The sequence below is a fragment of the Carassius carassius genome, chromosome 11 (assembly GCF_963082965.1).
Source record: "Carassius carassius chromosome 11, fCarCar2.1, whole genome shotgun sequence".
Taxonomy (NCBI): domain Eukaryota; kingdom Metazoa; phylum Chordata; class Actinopteri; order Cypriniformes; family Cyprinidae; genus Carassius; species Carassius carassius.
Window position 1 is genome coordinate 9,960,626 of NC_081765.1, and position 22,455 is coordinate 9,983,080.

The following is a 22,455-nucleotide window of genomic DNA, read 5'->3' on the forward strand; positions in this document are numbered from 1 at the left end:
GGTCATGCAGTGTAGAACGTGTGAAAATAAGCACATAGTGTACATACGTGTATCTGCATTCCACTGGCATGAGAATGAGGTCAAGATGAAAGCAAGAGCACGTCTGCATGTGCGCAAGAACGTGACGTTACACCTAAAGGCTGTTATTCAAACCTCAAACACATGGGCATTTAAGACGTCACCCTGGCAGGTCTATAATGTTTAGCTGTCAGGCAGCTTTTTGGTTCTGTGAGTCTACAGGCTTGAAGAGATCCAGTGCTGCTGGAAACAAGAAGTCAAATCCACAGAGCAAAATGAGCATCTGGATGGGCCGGGCCTGGCCAGGTCAGCTCAGCTCAGCTCAGGTTTGGGATCTGGCAATGGTTCTAATGTGAACTTACCCTAAGCTGCACTGCCACAGTGACAGGTCCACAACGCTCCAGTCTCTGCAGGAAGGACATCGCTCCCTTCTTCTTCAGGAGCTGCAGAGGCACAAAAAAAAAAGAAAAAAAAAAAGGTTACACTGTTAGTCTGTTAATAAAAAAAAAATACTAAATAAATAAAACAGTAAAAAAAAATAATAGAAAAAAATCTAGATTTTCGTTTATGTATATATATATAACTAAACTAACTAAATCTAACTAAATTATTTTTATAAGTAATTTTTGTTTAACCCTGTAAAGCCTCACCAAAAAATAAATAAATACATTTTAAAAATAATAATAATAAAATGACTAATTTGAGTATTATGCTTATATTTGATACACTTATGGTTCATATGATATATTGAGAATATGGACCTAAAAAAATAAAAATAAATCACAACACAACACAACGCTAAATGTTTGACAAGAAAGTCCAGATATTTTGTTGTATCAACTATTTTGTTTTATAATTAATAATTTTTTGTAAAATGTTCTGCTTGTGTTCGTTCTTTAAATTAAATGCCACTTAATTTTCTTTTTTTGCTTACAAAATGACGTACATTTGTTTTAAGAATGTCTTCAGTGTTTGCGAGGCTTCTATGTGTCAGGACTAGAGAGGAGATGTGCTCTAGATGTGACTTTTCATCATCATGCCCTTTTAAGATGATGTTGGCATGGCAACAGAGTTGTACAGGAGCTATGAATGAATCATGCAAGCACAAACAAACACAAACACACAGTAATATACACCCAGATTTCTGTATTTTCACCTGAAAGGGAAATGCTGACACTATTTCTAAAGGTTAAAGGTTGACTGTGTCTATCCGTTTCCTTTGTCATCAGGTTATAACACAAAGCAGCACAGGTCATCCTGACACAGGGGTTTCTGCCGGATTTTTAAGCTCAAATTTAAGACTTTTTAAGACCTGAACACATAATATTAATACCATATGAGCAGGGTAGGGCAATGTCTTTAGGACCATATAAAGTACCATTAAATACCATAATGTTACTATAAAAAGCATAATTTACAGTTTAGATACAAGTTTTCACAAAAACAACATAATTTATCTTTGCAATTGTGTGTGTCAAAACTGTGTGTGAGTGTATGTGTGCGTGTGTGTGCGCACGCGGGTAACAGACATACTGCCAGTCTCTGTTCAGGATCAATTGATTCACGGAAATTGGTGGTCTTCTTTTTAATATGTGGCTCCAGTATCGCTAGCAAAACAAACTGATCCACTGACATCCTGAAGTAAACTTTGAATCGGTCTGGATAATCCCGCAGCTCCTTGATAGGGAGGTGGAACGCTCCTTCCTCTCTACGCGATCGCAGGAGTGGATGGACCCAATATTTCCTCTTTCTTTTTCTCTTTTTAAGAAAATCATTCTCACTACTTGAAGACGACATTTTGTATTGTTTTGCGTTTTTTTTTTCGTAACGCACTCATTGATATGCATCGGACTCCGTGTGCAAGGTCTCTGTGCGTGACAATTTTTTCTGAATAAGAATACGAAAAAACGCATGCGAAAATTTCGGACTCAGTGTGCAATGACCTTAAGTTTAATCGTCACATTCAGCCATATCGTAATTCTGGTCTTTCTGTCCCCAAATTTAAGACCTCTTGAAATCATAAATTAAGACTTTCTTGTTCAATTTAAGTAAAATTTGATACAACTAAATTTAAGGCTTTTTAAGACCCCACGGAAACCCTGTGATAATCCTGATACAGTACACCCTGTACTCGGTGACAGCACATGATATCACTATCGATGTGACTATAGTATAAATCATGTCATCATCATGTCATGGATGCACAGTGCACCTGTATTTGACACACTGTAAACGCTAGTGGTGAAGGCCCACGACTCTGAGAGCGGTTTACTAAGAGCGCTGTTTCTCACACATGCAAAGAAAGCTCAATCAACGCTTTACATGTATATGTTATTCTTTGTTATATTTTTCTGTCAAAATAACAGAATCATTTAGAATTATTCAGCTTTTAAGAATAAGCAGAAGATATGCCGGTTTCTCCAGTAGTGGGCGGATCTAGTGCGCAAAGGGCAATCTCATTGGCTGGCACTCATCTATTACCGTTCCTGTTTTGTTTTCAGCAAATCAGCTCGAGCGAACGCTGATTACGTGATTAATATTCATGAACCCAGCAGATAACAGTAGCAGTATTGTTTAATAATAATTATTGTTATCTATGACCAACAATATCTTAAACACCACCATCAGTCCTAAGTTTATGCATTCATACATGGTTACCAAGTTTTAGTTCTAATCACTAGTTCTATGATGAATAGTGATTAATTATCATGATATCATAATGTGATGTTAAGAGTGTACATTAATTTGTTATTTAAGAAGCTATGCCATTTTACAAAGATAAGCTGATTTGGTGCAATCTTGTGTATAAAATAATCGTTATATCGGTCTGTCGAGCAGGGGAAAATCAGTTGAAGTTTACTTCACTTCAGAACATTCAGTCACATGATTTGTGCTACACCAATGTCTGCAGCGTCTTCACACACAGACAAAACTTACTGGAGAAGAGTGAAGTGTGACATAATATACCTCTGAAATACAATTTATATACAAGCCTCACACACTTTAATGCCCTTTGAATGAAACAAATACGCTCCCTTCAAACTGGAATCTTGGCAGAATATGCTTTAAAGTCCACTTCGCAAGGCACTTACGGTCAGAGCAAACATCTGAAGTGATAAGAGATACATGCAAAATGTGCAGAGCAGTAGTGCACGAGTACTGGAATTGAGAACCACTAATCTAATGGATCTAGGTCACTACTACAAAAGCAGCTAACTAGTGGTGGTCAGTAACGGAGTAGCTTTACTTCGTTACTGTACTTAAAATGTTTAAAGTAGGCTATCTTTACATTACTGGAGTAGTTTTATTTTAAGTAACTTTTACTGTTACTTCACTACATTCCAAAGTATAAGATCGTACTTTTTACTTCACTACATTTCATAAAACATATCGTTACTCCTTATAATATATCACATGCTGCGACACACAGAAGAGGTTTCTGATTCATGAACGAACTGAGTCTTTTCAATGAGCCTTTCAAATCGGATCGCCAATCGCAACAAATGATTCGCTTACGAATTAGAATGATCCAATTGCAGCTGTTTCAGATTCGACAACTGATTTTGAGAAGCAGGATTATTAAAAAAATATGTGCTAATATAAAATAATATTAAGTAGCCTATATAAAATTGCAAAATCTATATTTCTGTACTTTTTTACTTAAGTACATAAAAAATTTAGTACTTTTGTACTTACATGAGTAAAATTGAAAAAGGAGTACTTTTACTAGAGTAATATTTTATTATACTTATCTGCACTTTTAATATAAGTACTTGATTTGTGTACTTCATCCACCACTGACTAAAGGTGACTCAGGAACTGGAAAGTTATGGACATCACAGTTCGACTACAGTATATAATCATTGTGCACTTTTAACCCTAGAGGTAATCTGTTCTGGGAAATAACACATAGTAAGTCACTCTAGATTAAACTGATTGGGTGGAATCGTGTGCGTGTGTAAAATAGTATATTGGTCTGTAGAGTAAAAAAAAAGAAGAAGAAAAAAAAATATTTTCCAAGCCAATGGAGAGTTCTGATTCTTTCTAGACCGAGGTGGTGATTTAATAATAGTTCACCTATGATGGTGTGTCTGAGTCTTGATTCTTTTGACTCATACTCATACAGCTTTCAGTCTCTATTTTTTATGTCAGGTTTGTTTCATGAATAGAATGTTCAGTAGAACAGCATAAGAACAGGCCAGAATAAGTATGCTGTTGCATTTTTACATAAATATATCTGTTATGCTAAATAATGAACATTATTTCACCCATATTTGTATATTTTAATGAAGCATTAAAGTAGACAATTTACTTGCATTTAATATGCTTATATATATATATATATATATATATATATATATATATAAAATCACTTTTGTAAATGTAATTTCAATGGGATCTTTACTTAACTTTTAATCAACTGAATGCATAGCTGGTTTTAGAATCTTTTTTTCTTTTTCTTCCCTAATGTCACATGAAAGCAATTAAATGTAATATAATGTTGTTTTAAAAGCAAAAGTAGTTCAAACTGTGCAGTGTAAAAAGGGAAAATTTGTTTTTTCTTAGTCAAACAACTGTTCTGGTGGGGAAAAAAGGCCAGACACTGATGACACGGCTCACTCATTTAGCTACTCAGTAGGAAAGAAAATGATTAAATTTCGCGGCAAACTGCTGCTTTAAATCAAAATCTCTTCGGGGTGCCCTGATTCCCAGAAAACACTGCAACCACATCAAATCTTCTCATTTTCAGGACACACAACAAAAGAAAGAAAAATAAAATCTGGTGCAACTTTTTCATCCGATTTCTCACATCAAATGGCAAACCAAACAAACCACTCATTTGTGCTTTTCTGTTTCAAGCCACAGCAGGATCTCATCTTGTTACTTCATATTACTGTCCCAGTCACTCTATGGGAAAAGAACTACTGCTTATGTAAGAGGCTAAAACCAGGGTATGTGGGTAACCAGGGGCTCATGTACTGGGTGTCTTACATAAGACTGAGCCAATCTCTCTCTCTCTCTCTCTCTCTCTCTCTCTCTCACACACACACACACACACACACACACACACACACACACACACACACACACACACACACACACACACACACACACACACACACACACACACACACACACACACACACACACACACACACACACACACACACACACACCACAGCACTGACCTGAAAAGACAGAAGAGAAGGAAAGGAGAGATGGCATATATGATTAAAAGACAGAGAAAGGAACTGAAGAGAATGAAGAGAGAATGGAAGTGATGGTCAAATGTGACTTATAAAAGTCAAGGGTGAATCTCAAGAACATGTACAGTGTCGGTAATCTTTAACCTCAGAATCATATTAAATAAATAAAATTATATTTTTCACAAAAAACAAAACAAAAGAAGGATTATTTTGAATCATTATGACCATTTGCACTATCCCAATAGATTTATAAATTCTGGAAATTCAACTTAAAATGGTCTTATATATTACAGAACTATACAGTGATACATTTTCCATATGATTCAAAACAGCAATACTACATGGTGAAAAAAAAATACATTATAGCCATCTATTAAGATTTAAGAAATTTTTTCCCCACGACTTATTAATTCAAAGCCATGTTTTATTAATTTGTTTCTGCATTTTAGGTCAATCCTGGCCATGTTGTACTAATTAGTTTCCTTTAGGCAAATTAGTACAACATGACCTCGACTGACCTAAAACAAGGGACTAAATTAATAAAACTTGGCCATAAATTCATAAGGGAATTAAACAAGGGTACAAATTAAGTTATTTAAAAAATTCCTAATTCTTGGCCACGTTTGCATGATTGATTTTAACACACAAAAGAGTGATTATCAGGTCAACACAGAGAAGTATAGAAATTCTACATTATAAAAAAAAAAAAAAAGAAAAACAGTGCTGGTATCCGATTGGATCGGTATCGGCAGAAACTCAGAGTTTTCGGTATCGTATCGTATCGGTTCTGAAAAAAATGGTATTGTTACATCCCTAGTATTTATACACTGTTTTAACACAAAATTGCACAGCCAATTAAAATAATCACTATTTATTATATACACACAAATATAAATAAACGCTTAGAACCTAATTTAAACATTTTACAAAACATTTAGATCAATTTTGGATGCTCAGCTGATGCGTTTTTGTGAGATTTAGACTAGAAGTCATCTCAGATCTGTGACAGAGAGATAGTGGAAAAAGAAACGGTGAGAATGAAATTGACTTCATATCATTGAAATACAAACGGAGTAGGAGAGAAACAGACTGAGAGGAGAAAAGGGAGGAGGGTGATTGAGAAACGCAGCAGAGATAGAGCTGTGTGACGCATCCGTGTGTGTTTGTGACCAGTGTGACGCAGTCTGTTAAAGCCCTGTGTTTTCTCTGAATGGGATATCTGGCTGTGGAAAGCTGATCAATGGACAGAATGTATTTATGGTAACAGTGTCTAGGTCAATTTCCAGCGCAGACTTGATAAGCTAAAAATACTACAGCTTGTGAAAAGGCACGGTTTGCTCTGGCTGCTCCGGTCATGTTTGCAGCAGAGTCATATGGTGTATAATCGTCACTGTATGAGTTTATGGAGGACTGTGAAGCCACACTGAGTTAATGCCAATGCTGAAACATATACGTCACAGTGGAGTGAGGAAGCCCATGTGCGTGACCAAAACCATGCATCCAAGTCCAAGTACTGGATATTTCTATTGTTGCTTATAACAAGGATATTATGAAGCAATTCACATCAAATTCTATGCTGACTTTTCTCCATTCTCTCAATAAATAATTATAGTTTTAGTTGCAATAAAAATAAAATATGTTGTTAAGAAGAAAAACTACACAAACAAATACATAGATATACAATTATTACATAAATAAATGTATTAAAATGTTGTATTGATTTCATTAAGCTGTGAGGGATCCAGCGTTACAATAAAAATAAAACAAATAAATAAATATATAAATATCATGAAACGTTTTATTTTTATTAGAATTTAATGCATTTTTAATATTATTATAAAATTGTGTATTTAAAAAAAAAAAAAAATATATATATATATATATATATATATATATATATATATATATAAAGGTTATTTAAATGTAAATATAAATAATTATAATTTTATGATAAAAATGTATTTTTTATTAAAAAAAGTAAAAATAAACACTATTTTAAGGACCAATTCTCACTACTAACTAGCTGCTTATTAGCATGCATATTACTAGCATATTTGCTGTTTATTAGTATTTATACAGCACATATTAATGTCGTATTCTGCATGACCATATTTTAGATCCCTTAATCCACCCCATTCCTAAACTTAACAACACCCTTACTAACTATTAATAATCAGAAATGTAGGAGTTTTTTCAGGGAAAACTCTATTAATAGTGAATATGTGTTCCCTATTCTAAAGTGTTACCAAATATTCTAGTATAATAAAACTAAAAATAATCAGGTTAAAATGAAACTAGTGCCAATAGGCTGTGAAGGTTCACTATTGTATTTAGGTACCTTGTTCAGTTCCACATATTTTTTGGCATCTCTGGCAGGATTTAGCGTAGTGCTCTTGTTAAGCAAAGTGCCTTTGGACCCTCGGAGATTCAGCCGCTGGTGATGAGGAACCAATGAGCCTGTCTGAGTCAGCTTACACTGGAACATTTGATGGATGAGCACGTTCTCACTTGCTGCTCAGGGAGGAAGAGAGAATGGAGAGAGAAAATAAACACAAGGCTATACACGTTTGGAGCTTAATTACGCCAGGCACCAGAGCTAATCATCTCCCCTCATTTTCACCATCCCCTACAAACAACATAACAGCACCCCATTCAAATCTCTATGTGAGCACACGCTCCTGCATCATGTTGACCTCTGACCTGCCAAACATGGGGTGAGGAGGAGGTGTATAGGAAAAAAAAAAGGAAGAATGCTAAAACTTACATGAAATGCACTGCAGCAGGATCACAGTTCACACGTCCACAACATTGGGAGTAACTGGCTAAGTAGCAACACTAACTAACCACAGAAGTAAATTATTTTGAACGCTACACTTTTTTGTCTTACATACAACGCTCTTTACATGAAGCGCACGGAAGATTTGACTCACTACTGATTTTAAACAGTTTAGAATGTTGCGAAGCTAACAACCTACCCACTATTAAGTTCAGCACAAACAAAAATTGGGTAAAATAATCCATTTGTAATTACACTAAACTATGTTAAACAGTAATGATACACATTAAAATTGTTCACCAAATTTTTCAGCATCTTGGATGGGTATTTTTCAATCAAGGCAAGGTGTTATTGGTGTTAAGACGCTACATCGGTTATGTCACTGCCCCTCCCCATTGTATAGATTTTTTATAGAAATACAAATATTTGCATTAATTTAGAAATCTGAAAGCAGCTGCTTGATGCAGTATACAGAACAACAGTCTCATCACAGAGTAGCAGCAGGAGTTAGATTTCACTTATCAAGTAGAGATAACTGACAAGAAGAGTGCTGTGGCTAGAAGGGATACAAGTTATGGCCAGAAAGTAACAATACATTAATTTTTCTACCTATTAGATTGTTTTATTAGTGTCTACAGCTTTCACAACCCTAAACCTATCCCTTACAATAATAATGCAAATACAGTAATCACTGTTTTTCAGCGTGACAAAAATTATGAAATATTAATGTGCAAATGCAATAGCTGTATCCCCTCTAGCCTTAACCCAAGAAGTGTAAAGTGAGAATGACAAGATGGTGGAAGAAGATATTGGGCCCAATCATACACCTGGCGCAATGCGGTGCAAGATGCGGTGCAAATGTTTCAGCTAGTTTCAGCCCGACGCAGTTCTTATTTTCCCATCCTGTGCCGTGTTGTTTAAATCGCAAATTCATTTGCGCGCCCCAGGGCATGATGGTTTAAAAAAAGAGCTGTGTTCAGGCACATTGTTGGCGCGTTGCTATTTTAAGAAACTGAACACTCAAACATTTTTAAAAATTACATTCCGCCATGAAAATAGTAAACCCCCCATGGTGCGAGCGCAACTGGCTTTTAAATGGAATGGGAGATGAGACTTGGTGTAACGTGCAATAAACGTGCAATAAACAAAATAAACACCCATTACGAGAATAGAGACAACCCATTTAGAGCATGCCCCAAGTGCGGCGACCGTTTTCCAGTCATTAAACTAGCAAAAGTGGATTCTTACACGTTTGGAGTTCACCTGCGCCGTGCGTTTAGATCGTTAAAATAGGGCCAGTATTTTCAAAATGAAATGGAAAAGCGCCTGGTTGGCAATAGTAAAATGAGTTTTATTTATATATAAAGTATATAGAGTATATAGTTTGCTGATTTTCAGTTTTTAAAAACGAAACTTTGTGCAAGTTATTTGTTATTTTATATTAGGCCTCTAACATGGTGATTTTTTTATTTGTTTTGTTAATAAAAGTTCTATATTTAATACAAGTGAGTTTGACGTTGTTGCTGTCCATTCAAGCAATTGATGAAAAATTGCAGCTAATTCGAAAGTTTAAGTAAAATGTGCATGGGCATTTACAAGCCATTTAAATGTGAAGAAAAGCGAGGGAAAGAGGGAAAACTCCAGCGAACTAACTCTCCTCACACGTCCATTAACCGGTGGGAATTTATTATTTTTTTGATGGGAGCTACAGTTACCATGGTGAGCTTGTTGCCCATATAGAGGTTAACTAGAACACAAAACTCCCAATCCTTACTTTTCATAACAAACAAGATGTTTTGGGGAAGAACATCCTTGTTCTTGTCCAGTGAGCCAGTCAGGTCATAGGTCACCTGCAATAGAGGACACACAAACACACGAGTTCAGCGCTAAGAATAGCCCTCACTCTCAGCATGACAAAGCGTGTTGACTCTCTGGAGGGCTTCTCGGAAGTGTGTGACTGTGGGTTTGTGTTTGTGTGTGAGGCTCTGGTTAAGCACATGACCGTGATCTCAGCATGTGCATGTTTGAACTCGCAGTTTCCCGTAACCCACCTTGCCGGCATAGTGAGTGACGGTAAATGATGGCCCCTGGTCTTTGGGTGGGGGGTTCCCATTGCCATCCTTCGTTGTGAGTGACACCGTGTCTGTACCAGAGGAATCCAGCTGTATCTGCAGTCGCTTATAAAGGTTGACTTCACATGGCTTGAGGGACTGACTCTCCTCATCAATGATACACAGCACACCCTGAGGCTTCTGTAACACACACACACACACACACACACACACACAGTTATGCTGTGTACAGTAGGATGGTAAATTTCACTTGCACACACAAACATGCTGGACAACAGTAAATTATAGTGTTCAGAAGGGGTGTAATGGTTCTTTGTAAAAAAAAACAACAAAAAAAAAACAATTCGAACCATCTCTACAGTTTTTGCACCACGGTTCAACATAAATCTGACAAAGCACCTGTAATAGAGTTTTTTATTTTTTAATATTAGTATTTTAAGTATAAAACAGACAGAGTTCTGCTAATGTATGTTTCTGTCAATAGATACACATTCTGGCTTCCCAATACATTTCAACAAGAGCGATGAACAAAAGAAATCAACCAATCATTCTTTGTAAACTTTGTTCAATATCAATGCCGTATGCTGGAATATGACCAGTCATTTATGCTGTCGTCAGCACCCAGGTGTTGACAAACCCGCGTTCAGGTCTCAGGTCTCAGCCTGCAAACACTGAGTTCTCTTTCAGGTCTTGTGCTTGAATAGACAAATTCATAAAAAAAAAAAAAAAAAATTTTGACTATCCTGTCTTGGTGAGTATCCTAGTAGACATAGTTGGCTGAACGTACAGCATCAGGGTACTGGATTTTAAAGTGACAGTGCTTTTTTAATGCTAAACAACAAAATACAAGAAAATCACTCATTGCGCTTGAATAGCATGAATAGCTTTTGTAACTTAAAGGAATAATCTTTCATTTATATAGTCAAATATGCAATGTTATTTTACATTTGATTACTTTATATTCAATTTCTGTTCCTAAAAACAAATGTTAGACTTACCTAAAAAAAACTGAAAAGCACTGTTAATTTTATTTGAATCTTTATTTGTATTTATCTGTGCTGTTGCTTGTAGTTAGATTATTTGTGCATATTTTCTTTATTTTTATGATTTATTTGTCGCTACTTTTCTCTTAACAGTATCAGTCCATCAAAGGAAATAGGCCTAAATAAAGAAGAACTGTTTTTTTTTTTTACACAATACTACATTAAATTGGGTAGCTGACTCTGATCTATTAGTTGGCACATCCTGTGGCATGACATCACGTGCATAATTTACTATTATATAGTTTCTTTATAATACTTTAGAATTAGTATGCAGATTCTATATTCATATTATTTGAGCAATTATAATCCTATTTTATGTCTATAAAATAAATACATTTTCACACTGCAGGACTGTTAAAAAAAAAAAAATTGAATAAATAATAATAGTAATAATAATCAAATCAAAATCAAGCCAAAAAACTTAACAAATCAAATGAAAATAAAACAAAATAAAACAATAATAAATAAGCATGACAAAGAAATGCTGACTGAAAAAAAAAAAAGTTGTAAACTGTTACCAAGTACCATAATATTTCCATTTTATACCTTCATATCATCTGATACAATTGTGTATTTTTAAACAAATTTAAATTTAAACAAATGTAGCAGACATGTTGGGGCTGTTTATCAGTGAAGGACATATACAGGTGCTGGTCATATAATTAGAATATCATCAAAAAGTTGATTTATTTCATTAATTCAATTCAAAAAGTGAAAATTGTATATTATATTAATTCATTACACACAGACTGATATATTTCAAAAGTTTATTTCTTTCAATTTTGATGATTATAACTGAAAACTAAGGAAAATCCCAAATTCAGTATCTCAGAAATTTGTATATTGTGAAGAGGTTCAATATTGAAGACACCTGGTGCCACACTCTAATCAGCTAATTAACTCAAAACACCTGCTAAGGCCTTTAAATGGTCCCTCAGTTTAGTTCTGTAGGCTACACAATCATGGGGAAGACTGCTGACTTGACAGTTGTCTAAAAGACGACAATTGACACCTTGCACAAGGAGGGCAAGACACAAGAGGTCATTGCAAAAGAGGCTGGCTGTTCACAGAGCTCTGTGTCCAAGCACATTAATAGAGAGGTGAAGGGAAGGAAAAGATGTGGTAGAAAAATGTGTACAAGCAATAGGGATAACCACACCTTGGAGAGGATTGTGAAACAAAACCCATTAAAAAATGTGGGGGAGGTTCACAAAGAGTGGACTGCAGCTGGAGTCAGTGCTTCAAGAACCACTACGCACAGACGTATGCAAGACATGGGTTTCAGCTGTCGCATTCCTTGTGTCAAGCCACTCTTGAACAACAGACAGCGTCAGAAGCATCTCGCTTCAAAAAGGACTGGACTGCTGCTGAGTGGTCCAAAGTTATGTTCTCTGATGAAAGTAAATTTTGCATTTCCTATGGAAATCAGGGTCCCAGAGTCTAGAGGAAGAGATGAGAGGCACACAATCCACATTGCTTGTGGTCCAGTGTAAAGTTTCCACAGTCAGTGATGGTTTGGGGTGCCATGTCATCTGCTGGTGTTGGTCCATTGTGTTTTCCGAGGACCAAGGTCAACGCAGCCGTATACCAGGAAGTTTTAGAGCACTTCATGCTTCCTGCTGCTGACCAACTTTATGGAGATGCAGATTTCATTTTCCAACAGGACTTGGCACCTGCACACAGTGCCAAAGCTACCAGAACGTAATTATAAGGTTCTGTCTGACATCTTTGTCAAAATTGAGTTATTCACATATTCTTATTCTGTGTCAACATTTTTACATTATGTGATAGATTTTTTTAATGTTGTGTACATTATGGGACTTTTTAATTTAAAAAACAATAAGGTTCTATCTACACAGTCGAATGGAACACAAAAACTTTGAAGCTCAATATCTCAAAACTACTCGGAATGCAGATAGAACCTTATAATTCCAAGGGGACGAGAACCTGGTTTAAGGACCATGGTAGTCCTATTCTTAATTGGCCAGCAAACTCTCCGGACCTTAAGCCCATAGAAAATCTAGGTAACACTTTAGAATAGGTAACACTTGTTAACTATTAACTTCGGCAATTTAATAAATAAATTCTTAATTTGCTGCTTATTAATAGTTAGTAAGGTAGTTGTTAGGTTTAGGTATTGGGTAAGATTAGGGATGTAGAATAAGGTCAAGTAGAATAAGGCATTAATATGTTCTTAATTAGCACTAATACATGGCTAATAATCTAGTAATATGCATGCTAATAAGCAACTAATATGTGTTACCTATTCTAAAGTGTTACCAAAATCTATGGGGTATTGTGAAGAGGAAGATACAATATGCCAGACCCAGCAATGCAGAAGAGCTGAAGGCCACTATCAGAGCATCCTGGGCTCTCATAACACCTGAGCAGTGCCACAAGGCTGATCGACTCCATGCCACACCGCATTGCTGCAGTAATTCAGGCAAAAGGAGCCCCAACTAAGTATTAGTTATCAGATATAATCATCAAAATTAAAAAAAAATAAACATTTGAAATATATCAGTCTTTGTGCAATGAATTTATATAATATACAAGTTTAACTTTTTGAATGGAATTAGTGAAATAAATCAACTTTTTGATGATATTCTAATTATACGACCAGCACCTGTATGTGAAAGCTTGAAACAGACTGTCATAAAACCCATTTAAATGTACACAGAATAATATAATATATGTAGTGTGTGGCAAGAGAAAATGTGCTACTGTGTGTAAAATGCTGTGTCACTCAGTCATTTCAAGACTCATAAAATGGTCACATCTGACAAATGGCTAATAGATTCATAGTCTAAAATATGGGCTTTATCACATCTTTGCGACACCTAAGGGAATTCAACACGTCTGGATGTGTGTTAGTCTTTGTAAAACATCCGTTATTGAGTCAGTAAATGAAGAGACGGCAGTAACAGCAATTAAAGAGGCAACAGAGGGGCTCTTGTAAAGGGTCAGCAGCCTCAGGGTGGGAAAAAAGCTTTCCTTTCCTTCCCTCCCTCCTTCCACAGCTCTCGGAAAGCCGCTCTTGACTGTGTACCTGGAAGAAGAAGTCCAGCACCGCTGTCTGGTTGCCGAGGGAGCGTAGCATCTCCATGGCAACCCCCTCCTGCAGACATTCCTGCTGCTCCTGCTGGAAGAGCACGTCTGCGGTGAACTGCCTTATCCGCTCATTCACCATGTTCACGCACAGCTACAGACACAAAAACACAAAAGTCACTTCATTTTTCATGTTTATACACCTTTGTTGACGTGGTCACAAACAATGCTTTTCATAAAATTTTAGCATTACACATATTTTCCAAACATTAGCTATGTGACAGGCAGTTTTATCTGCACACAAAGAGCTGGCATGTATGTTAATTACCTCTTAACGAACATAGCTATAATAAGCATTCAACATTAACCCCTCGCACCCATTCACTCACTGTTCCACACACTTCAGTGAGTGGGTTTATTCCAGGAATTCACCCTAATAACCCAGATACTGGACTCATTTAAATCATTTAACACCATAATCCTGCCGAGATGGAAGTTAAAAACAAGGAACCCTAATGGAAGGAAGTCTAAAAAGCCAAAGCAGGAACCACAGTGGGGATCCATATAAGGTATATACCAAGTGCTTCTTAACACTACAAAGAAGGCCATAGAAGCTTTTCCATGAGGACAAAATATATGACTTCTGATGGAGTAGAAGAGTAGATGGTGGCCTTCTCCTAAACAAAAGAATTCTTCAGCCACACTTCAGCTTCAATTCATCTGGCTGTTGATTTCAGATATGTTTTTCATAGCTTTCTCAGAAGAGCTAAGGTCGTATATGATAGAGTTGTTTTGATACTGCTAAATCCATCGGAGGGAAGTATACGGCTCGGTTGTATCAACATAAGCGTCTTCTAAGTTTAATGTGGCAACACGCACTGGATGAAGAACAGACGACCACAGTGGAAGCAATGGAGAGGAAAGAAAACAAGCATTTTAGAAAAGCTGGGTGCACCTCATCAACTTCTCATCATGAGGTTTCACAGCGCTACAGGATGTCAGAGGAAGACTGCACACATCATGAAAGAAAAAGATCAGAGCTGAGATGAAGAGCTTGGAGAAAAAGAGGGAAAATTCCAGAGCAATGAGCAAAAAAAGTCCCTTCCATGGAGAAATGATCTCAGATCCATTCTGAAAGAAGCACTAAGGCCCCAATGCAAGACTATCTTAATGCAAGACAACACTTAACCAGAGATGATACGACACTGTCATAATAAATCACACTCAAAATGCAAGAGTTTGTAACGATAACTGCACAAAAGCATGCAAGAGAAACTTACTGCTGATTGTCATTTCTGCACATTGGGGTGTCTATCATGTCTACTGTCAATTCTGTTATATTGTGTAACCCCTAGTATGGAGAAGAAGAAAAAATCTAGAATAGTGGTGCATTGGTTTTTGTAATTGGATGTATAGAAAATGATAAAGAAAGAGTATTTGATGAGTATTTGTAGACTTACACATTTCATTCAGACCCGATTCTGATACTTGTATTGTAATTGGTATGCCCCAAGTGGGCATTAAATACCTAGTTTACACCTCATTTGTTTTTTTTTCTCATTCTTGTGACCTTGAGAGGTCAAAGACCGTAACTCTTCCTTCACATGTGGATTAAAGGTGCTTAACATTTAGAAGACAAGTAATCGACATCTCAGTGTCTCGTAAGAATTCCCCAACCTGTCACACACACCATCCCAAGGAGATCTCCCAGGGGATTGTGGGTAAGCACTTATCTCTTCCAGCACCGATCCTGATTTACACCTTGTCCAACTCTGTCAAGGAAGATATCCAGCAATGGAACACACACACACCTACCTGCCAACCTCTCAACATCTGTCTAGATGAATATCTGTCACAGAAAGAACACATTCACACACACAAATAAAGACCCTCATCTAGACTGATGGGGACAGATCTTTAAAAATATTCTCACACAAAAATGTCTGCCGTATTTAGCTTGGCTATGCTGATCCACTGCTTGAACATAAATTCTGGTCTAAAGGTATGTTCACACCAAGATGAATGTTCGGTCTGAAAATGTGGTGCAAAAACATTTTAATTTGGATGAATTATTAGTTAATGAGTTAATGAGCCTGTTCTGACGATACGAACTGTCAAATCACATCAACGCAAAGGACATTTTTACAGAGAGGCATTTAATCTCTTTTCCATCATCTTGTGATTAAAGCTGACCATTCAATAAGATTGTGTGCTTTTGGTCACATGCCTGAATCTGGTGGCAGATTCAAACCAGTCTAAGCCTGTTTGCTACTCTTAAATGGTTTGTACATGTGACTTGCTAGCCATCAAGCAATGCCAGACAGAGCCATCTAAAACCTGATAAGACCAGCAAATCAACTCAGCAAGTTTCAGCAAGAGTTCCCATGTAGATCCTCAGCTGGTTTAGCAGTTGGAAGTGGACAACTAGCTCAGACAGGAGCTGCTATGTATGAAACATTACTCTACAGTGCCCCTAAATTACCTCATGCATCTTCCCTATAGAGTCTATGACAACAATGAAATTGGTTGGTGCCAAATCTTGGCCGATGGATCATGGGTCAAACACGACCATGCACAGAGACTCCTTTGTGTCTGATGCCAAGGGTTCAGCTGAGGAGAAACCCACCCCCACACTCTCAAACGTCAACCTCATCTGTCCGGTACAAAAACACATCTTGCACAGTAGACGGGCAGGGGGCGGCAGTGTGCACATGTGGCGTCTTAGCCTTAGGACATTTGTCTCTCTCCAAAACACTAAAATAATACAAATCGGGGTCTTGACAGCAGCTGCCTTATTTCATGCTACTCTTCAGATTTAAAAAAATATGTAATATATATGGCACACCCAGCTATGCGTCTGGGTCTGGCTCCGGGCTCCTGTCCAAAATAAAAAAACTCTGTGAAGTATGACCAAAACTAATGCAGTAATGGTTTCACAACAACTTAAAGTTTAATTGTCACTCCATTTCCTTAGACGACCTCTCTGGGACCTACAAAAACCGTTTATTTTTGGAGTATAGGCTCTGTACAGAAACCTAGAAAGCTGCCTTTCTGACTGATTTAGAACACTTAATGTTAATACCAAAAGCTTATTAATTAAGCATTAATAGTCCATTCTGAACTATTATTCCGAGATGAATTAAGCATTTTTCTAATCTACAGGTGCATCTCAAAAATAATAATAATAATAAAATTAATTAAAGAAAGCAAACTTTCTTATATTCTAGATTCATTGCACATAAACTAAAATATTTCAAAAGTTTTTTTTTTGTTTTAATTCTGATGGTTACAACTTACAGCTTAGGAAAATTAAAAAAGCAGTATCTCCATTTTGAGCTTGATTAGTTTAATTAATTTTGAGTATAAATACTGGGTACCTCTTGGGCGAGTTTAGAACATGTAACCACAATTATGGGAAAGACTACTGACATGACAGTTGTCCAGAAGACAATCATCAACATCCTCCACAAGGAAGGTAAGCCACAGAAGGTCATTGCTGAAAGGGCTGGCTGTTCACAGAGTGCTGTATCAAAATATATTCATAGAAAGTTGACTGGAAGGAAAAAGTGTGGTAGGAAAAGGTGCACAAGCACCAGGGATGACCACAGCCTTGGGAAGATTGTCAGGAAAAGTTGATTCAAGAACTTGGGAGAGCTTCACAAGGAGTGGACTGAAGCTGGAGTCAGCGCATCAAGAGTCACCACACTCAGACATCTTCAGGAAAAGGGCTACAGCTGTCACATTTCTAGAACCAAGCCACTCCTGAACCAGAAAAAAAAACAAACATCAGAAGCATTTCACCTGGGGTAAGGAGAAAAATAACTGCACGTTTGCTCAATTAGTTCTAATCTGAGCATTTCTGGTTCCATCACCCTGAAGTCAATAGGTATATTGAATTGGCTTTTGGTTAAATGACTGAAATAAGGTCTTTAAAAAACCACAAGCTTAATATATTTTCACATTTACCTCTATGACATAAAATACATCAGTAATACCCCAGCCGTGACATGGGTTATTAAACGTCATCACACCAAACAGGTAAACTTGTCTACTCAATAGTCTATTTTCAAAACCTCACTGTATATATACTTACATTCTTGCAAACTATTATAATACAAATTTTCCAAATTGTAGATATTAAATAACGTTCAGAACACACTTATGATACAGTCTATAAAGCAGCTCACCCAGATTTGGAACAGAGCTATAAAGTCAGCGTGAGCAGAGTCCTGTCTCGCATAGAATGAAATGCCTTTGTCATTGAAAAAAACAGTCAGAAGAACACCCCGTCTGTCGTTAAGTCTAAAAAAAAGTCATAGCCCAAAGCAGGAACATACTGGCAGTGCTTTCCCCTGTATGGGAAACAGGATCATGAGCGCACTAAATTGATTCCCACTGGTCTGTGGCTGTGTGGCAGCTCCACATCAAAACCAAGAAAAGAGTACAGGGTTTAGGAGGCCCAGGGACCAAGGTGAGGAGCAGTTTGTGTTTTTTTAAGAGTTAGATAAAAAGCTAAACAGACTGCACTCATTGAGGCTGCTGTAAATGTTAGCCTCAGTTTGACATTATAATGACATAAAAGACACTTTCAAAAGGTCACAATCAGATGTTAATGTGTAATTTTCATTGTCCTCATTATATCTGTGCCGTCTCCCCTTACCTTTGCATAACCATTGCGCTGGAATTCCTCAAAGCCAAAGATGTCCAGGATGCTTATCTCAAGGGCAGGATCACTGTCAAAAAGATAGGAACACTGTTCATGATTCTAGAGGGAGGGAGCAGTATAAACATTGATTTGTGACCTGAAGCAAACAAATTATCTTGAACCACAGCTTAAGTATGGCTTAAGTGCAACATTTCTGATGTAAAAAGCACATAGAAAGAAAAACAACAACACAAAGGTCACTGCCAAGAAAAAAAATCAAGGTTTTCTAAGAAACAAAAGGTTATGTCAAGACAATTCTGTCATAATTTACTGTTACACCGCATCTACGTTAGAAGCACTCAACATCTCTGTAAGTGTTTAATCTGTCCGACATGTCAGAATGCTTTCTAATATGTACAGAGAGACCTTCGTTTTCTTAAAATACTAAAACTTTCATAAAAATAAAAGACAGCTGGTTTTAATTGTGTGGATTTGTGATTATTTCTTCTGTTCAATCCATATTCAGCATCCAAAATTAATACTTGCTGAGTATTAGTTGAAATTACCATTCTTGAATAAATAACTGTTACTTGCATTATAATTGTAGCAAACATATATGTATATGCATATGTACATAACACACACACACAGCCATTCAAAAGCTTGGAGTCTGTAAAACAGCAATATTGTGAAAGTATTTACTGCATACAGCCATTAGAGAAGCTGCAAGATTATAATTGTTTGTCAAAGTGCACATTGGTTTGTCTTCCAGGGTGAATATAATTTCATTTTTGGAGGGATAGTGAGGCATGTGAAATCGTGTGGAATGATGATTCACTGTGACTTGTTTGTGTGTGAATACACATACTTGGAGTTCCATGGAAATTTCAGTTTTAGCCGCGAGATACCTTTCACATAATGCAATAACAGCACGGGAAGAGTGTCTTCATGCTCATACGCTACTGGCTCTGTCAACTTACCTTCGGGTGCTTTATGGCAGATGTCTTACATACACTATGTGAATAATTAAAAAACCTCACTGTTTTGACAAAAATTAATCACAGAAGGTCTCTGAGAAGGACTTGGTGCTTGTTTCTACTAGTAACAGCTGAGTATGTTCTGTGAGCTGCTGAGATGTACAATAACTCAATAACTATCTCCTTTATTCAGGTCTCATTCACACTCAAATGCACAAAGGAAAATGTATTCATATAAAAGCATGAATCTAAGCTCACGTGCACGCTCACACACACATACATGCATCTTACCCAGTGCTTTCTTCATGGCCTTGGAGGTAAAAGTTAATGTTATTGACCAAGAAGCTGAAGAGTCGTCCATACAGAGCTTTAGCCAAGAGATCTCTGTGATGGTTTGACATTTCGACTGTGTGGCGCCTTGTTATGACATCACCTGAAGCAGAGGGCAAATGTCAAGCAGTTAGTAACCTTTTCACATTGTCTTCCATCCTCAAAGACTAGCACAGGTGGTCATATGTGTTGGTCACCACTATGTATATGTATATATTAGGTATGCAGTGATGTATCAGCCAATAATCTGAATTATACGGTAAAAGCAACTATCTGTACATCACACATCAGCTGATCGTTTAAGAACAGTTGATGATCAGAGACAATTATATCTTGTCGATCAATAGGGAACATGCAGAATGTAAAAACATAAAAATAAAATGTCTCGTGTACATTTTAGGGCTGTCAAATATAGCACAAGCTCACTTTAACACAGTTAAACAAATAAAAACAAAACCTCTAATATTTGTAGTAATGTACCATGTACCATTAACAGAGAGAGACTTTATTCCTTAAAAACCCAAACTATCCATATCGACAGATGTCATTCTGATTAATCAGTATCAAATCAAATCTGTATCAGTAGAGATATTTAGTATCCGTGCATCCCTATGTACAGTATATGTCTGTCCATCTTTTTGTCTAATGTTATATAATAACTTTCTCATTTTTAAAACTGAACAGCCATGGTCACTATCAATTTTGGGATATGGAAAGAACAGCATGAATACACTCTTAAACAACTGTGTTCCGAAGCAGAAAGTAAGTCATACAAGATTGAATCCATCAGAAGAAGTTTCATGTTTTCATTTTTGTGGCAAATTAATTCTTTAACCAGCTAAGTCAACCATGCTGGTTGTTTTGCTGTCCCATCGCTAGACCGTCATTGAACCAGCATTAACCAACATAACAGGATCTTTATCTAAATGCAAGCTGATCCTTTAAGTAAAAACATCAAAACAGCCAATGACTGCTCAAAAAAACAGGGGAACAGAGCAAAGAGGAAAACAAACTGGAGACAGTGTGTCATATTTAGACTGATATACACTGCATGTGGGTAGCTAAAAAACAAACTGCCCATTGTTGGTGGTGCTGGCTGAGAGGACACTGCACATGCTAATGTGGAGGACACACAACGCCTGGACTCCGATGATGTGACCTTTGATGATGTCAGACACTGAATCACCACATTCGCTATGCCATTCATGGCTGGCCTCAGCGCGTCAACATTCAGATGCACTCAGATCCAAAGTCTGACCATCAGTCAGTGCCCTGTGATTGCCGCATTTAGGAGATTAATGCATCTTCTGCATATATTTCACTACACAATCGCACACAAGCGTGGCATTGTAAAGATGGCATTTCTTTCTGAATTGTTTAATTGTTTAAGAAACACAATGATCAAAACAACAGATCATCATGAGATTAGTTCACCTAAAGATACAAATTTAAAGATTTACTCTCCCTCATGACTTTCTTGAAATAACTTTCTTGAAATTATAACTTAGTTGAAATTACTTTGGGGTCCAAATTAAGAAAGACCATAGTGCTTGCATATAATTCCATATAATTACAATGAATGGGAACTGAAGTATTCAAGTTTCAAAAGCAGCATTAAAGTACGATAAAAGCCAGATTGATGTTGTTATCCACCGATATTCTACCCTTTCAGATTATCAGAGTCATTAACTATATTAACTAGATTGTTCATGAAACAATCATTCAGACCGTTTTAGATTTGACTCAAAATAATGCCAATAAGCTAATTGTGTTATGAATGCTAGAGCTAGGACTTATGTGTCAAGAATTCAAGACAATGTAAGTCATTACAATTTTGTTTTTTTCATCATGCAAAGCAAATATATAGATTCAGAATGTATCTAGAATGTATATAGTGCACCAGTGATATGGACCAGTTTTACACTACTCCAATGCATTTTTGGAGAATAAATGATAACAGAATTTAGTTTTTTGGGAGGCACAGATGTGTGATAAAGTCAGGGAAACAGAGACAAATCACAGACAGAAACAAGACAATGCCAAGTGTGCTTGTAATTTTAGGCAATAGGTTGGTGTGTCCTCGGTGGCTGAATTAGGTTAACATCCAGACATCATGTGACTCATAAATACTCTACAATTTTTATATAATGGCACAACATGTACATAGTCTAGACCTCACAAAAGAATTATGTGCTTATGTCTGTGTATTTTAAATGAGAAGGCAGTTATCCAATTGTGCCAATTTGGGCTTGCCAGTAACACAATTCAAGGCCAAACGCTTGAGGACACATTCATCGATGAGTTTGTCACCGAGCAAAGGCCAGTACATCTCAATGACT

The 22,455-nt window shown here is 36.7% G+C and overlaps 1 protein-coding gene across 3 annotated transcripts in view; it reads right to left on the reverse strand.

The window, feature by feature from the left end:
* LOC132152747 (unconventional myosin-XVI-like) overlaps positions 1–22,455 on the reverse strand; it is a 217,292-nt gene that overhangs the window by 47,436 nt on the left and 147,401 nt on the right. For all 3 annotated transcript variants that reach the window (XM_059561610.1, XM_059561609.1, XM_059561611.1), the window contains exons 20-26: positions 20,078–20,219; positions 18,825–18,897; positions 14,166–14,318; positions 10,053–10,253; positions 9,776–9,851; positions 7,564–7,736; positions 381–461 (exon numbers count right to left, since the gene is read on the reverse strand). In XM_059561610.1, coding sequence (XP_059417593.1) covers positions 381–461; positions 7,564–7,736; positions 9,776–9,851; positions 10,053–10,253; positions 14,166–14,318; positions 18,825–18,897; positions 20,078–20,219 — 899 coding nt within the window. The remainder of the gene's footprint in view (positions 1–380; positions 462–7,563; positions 7,737–9,775; positions 9,852–10,052; positions 10,254–14,165; positions 14,319–18,824; positions 18,898–20,077; positions 20,220–22,455) is intronic.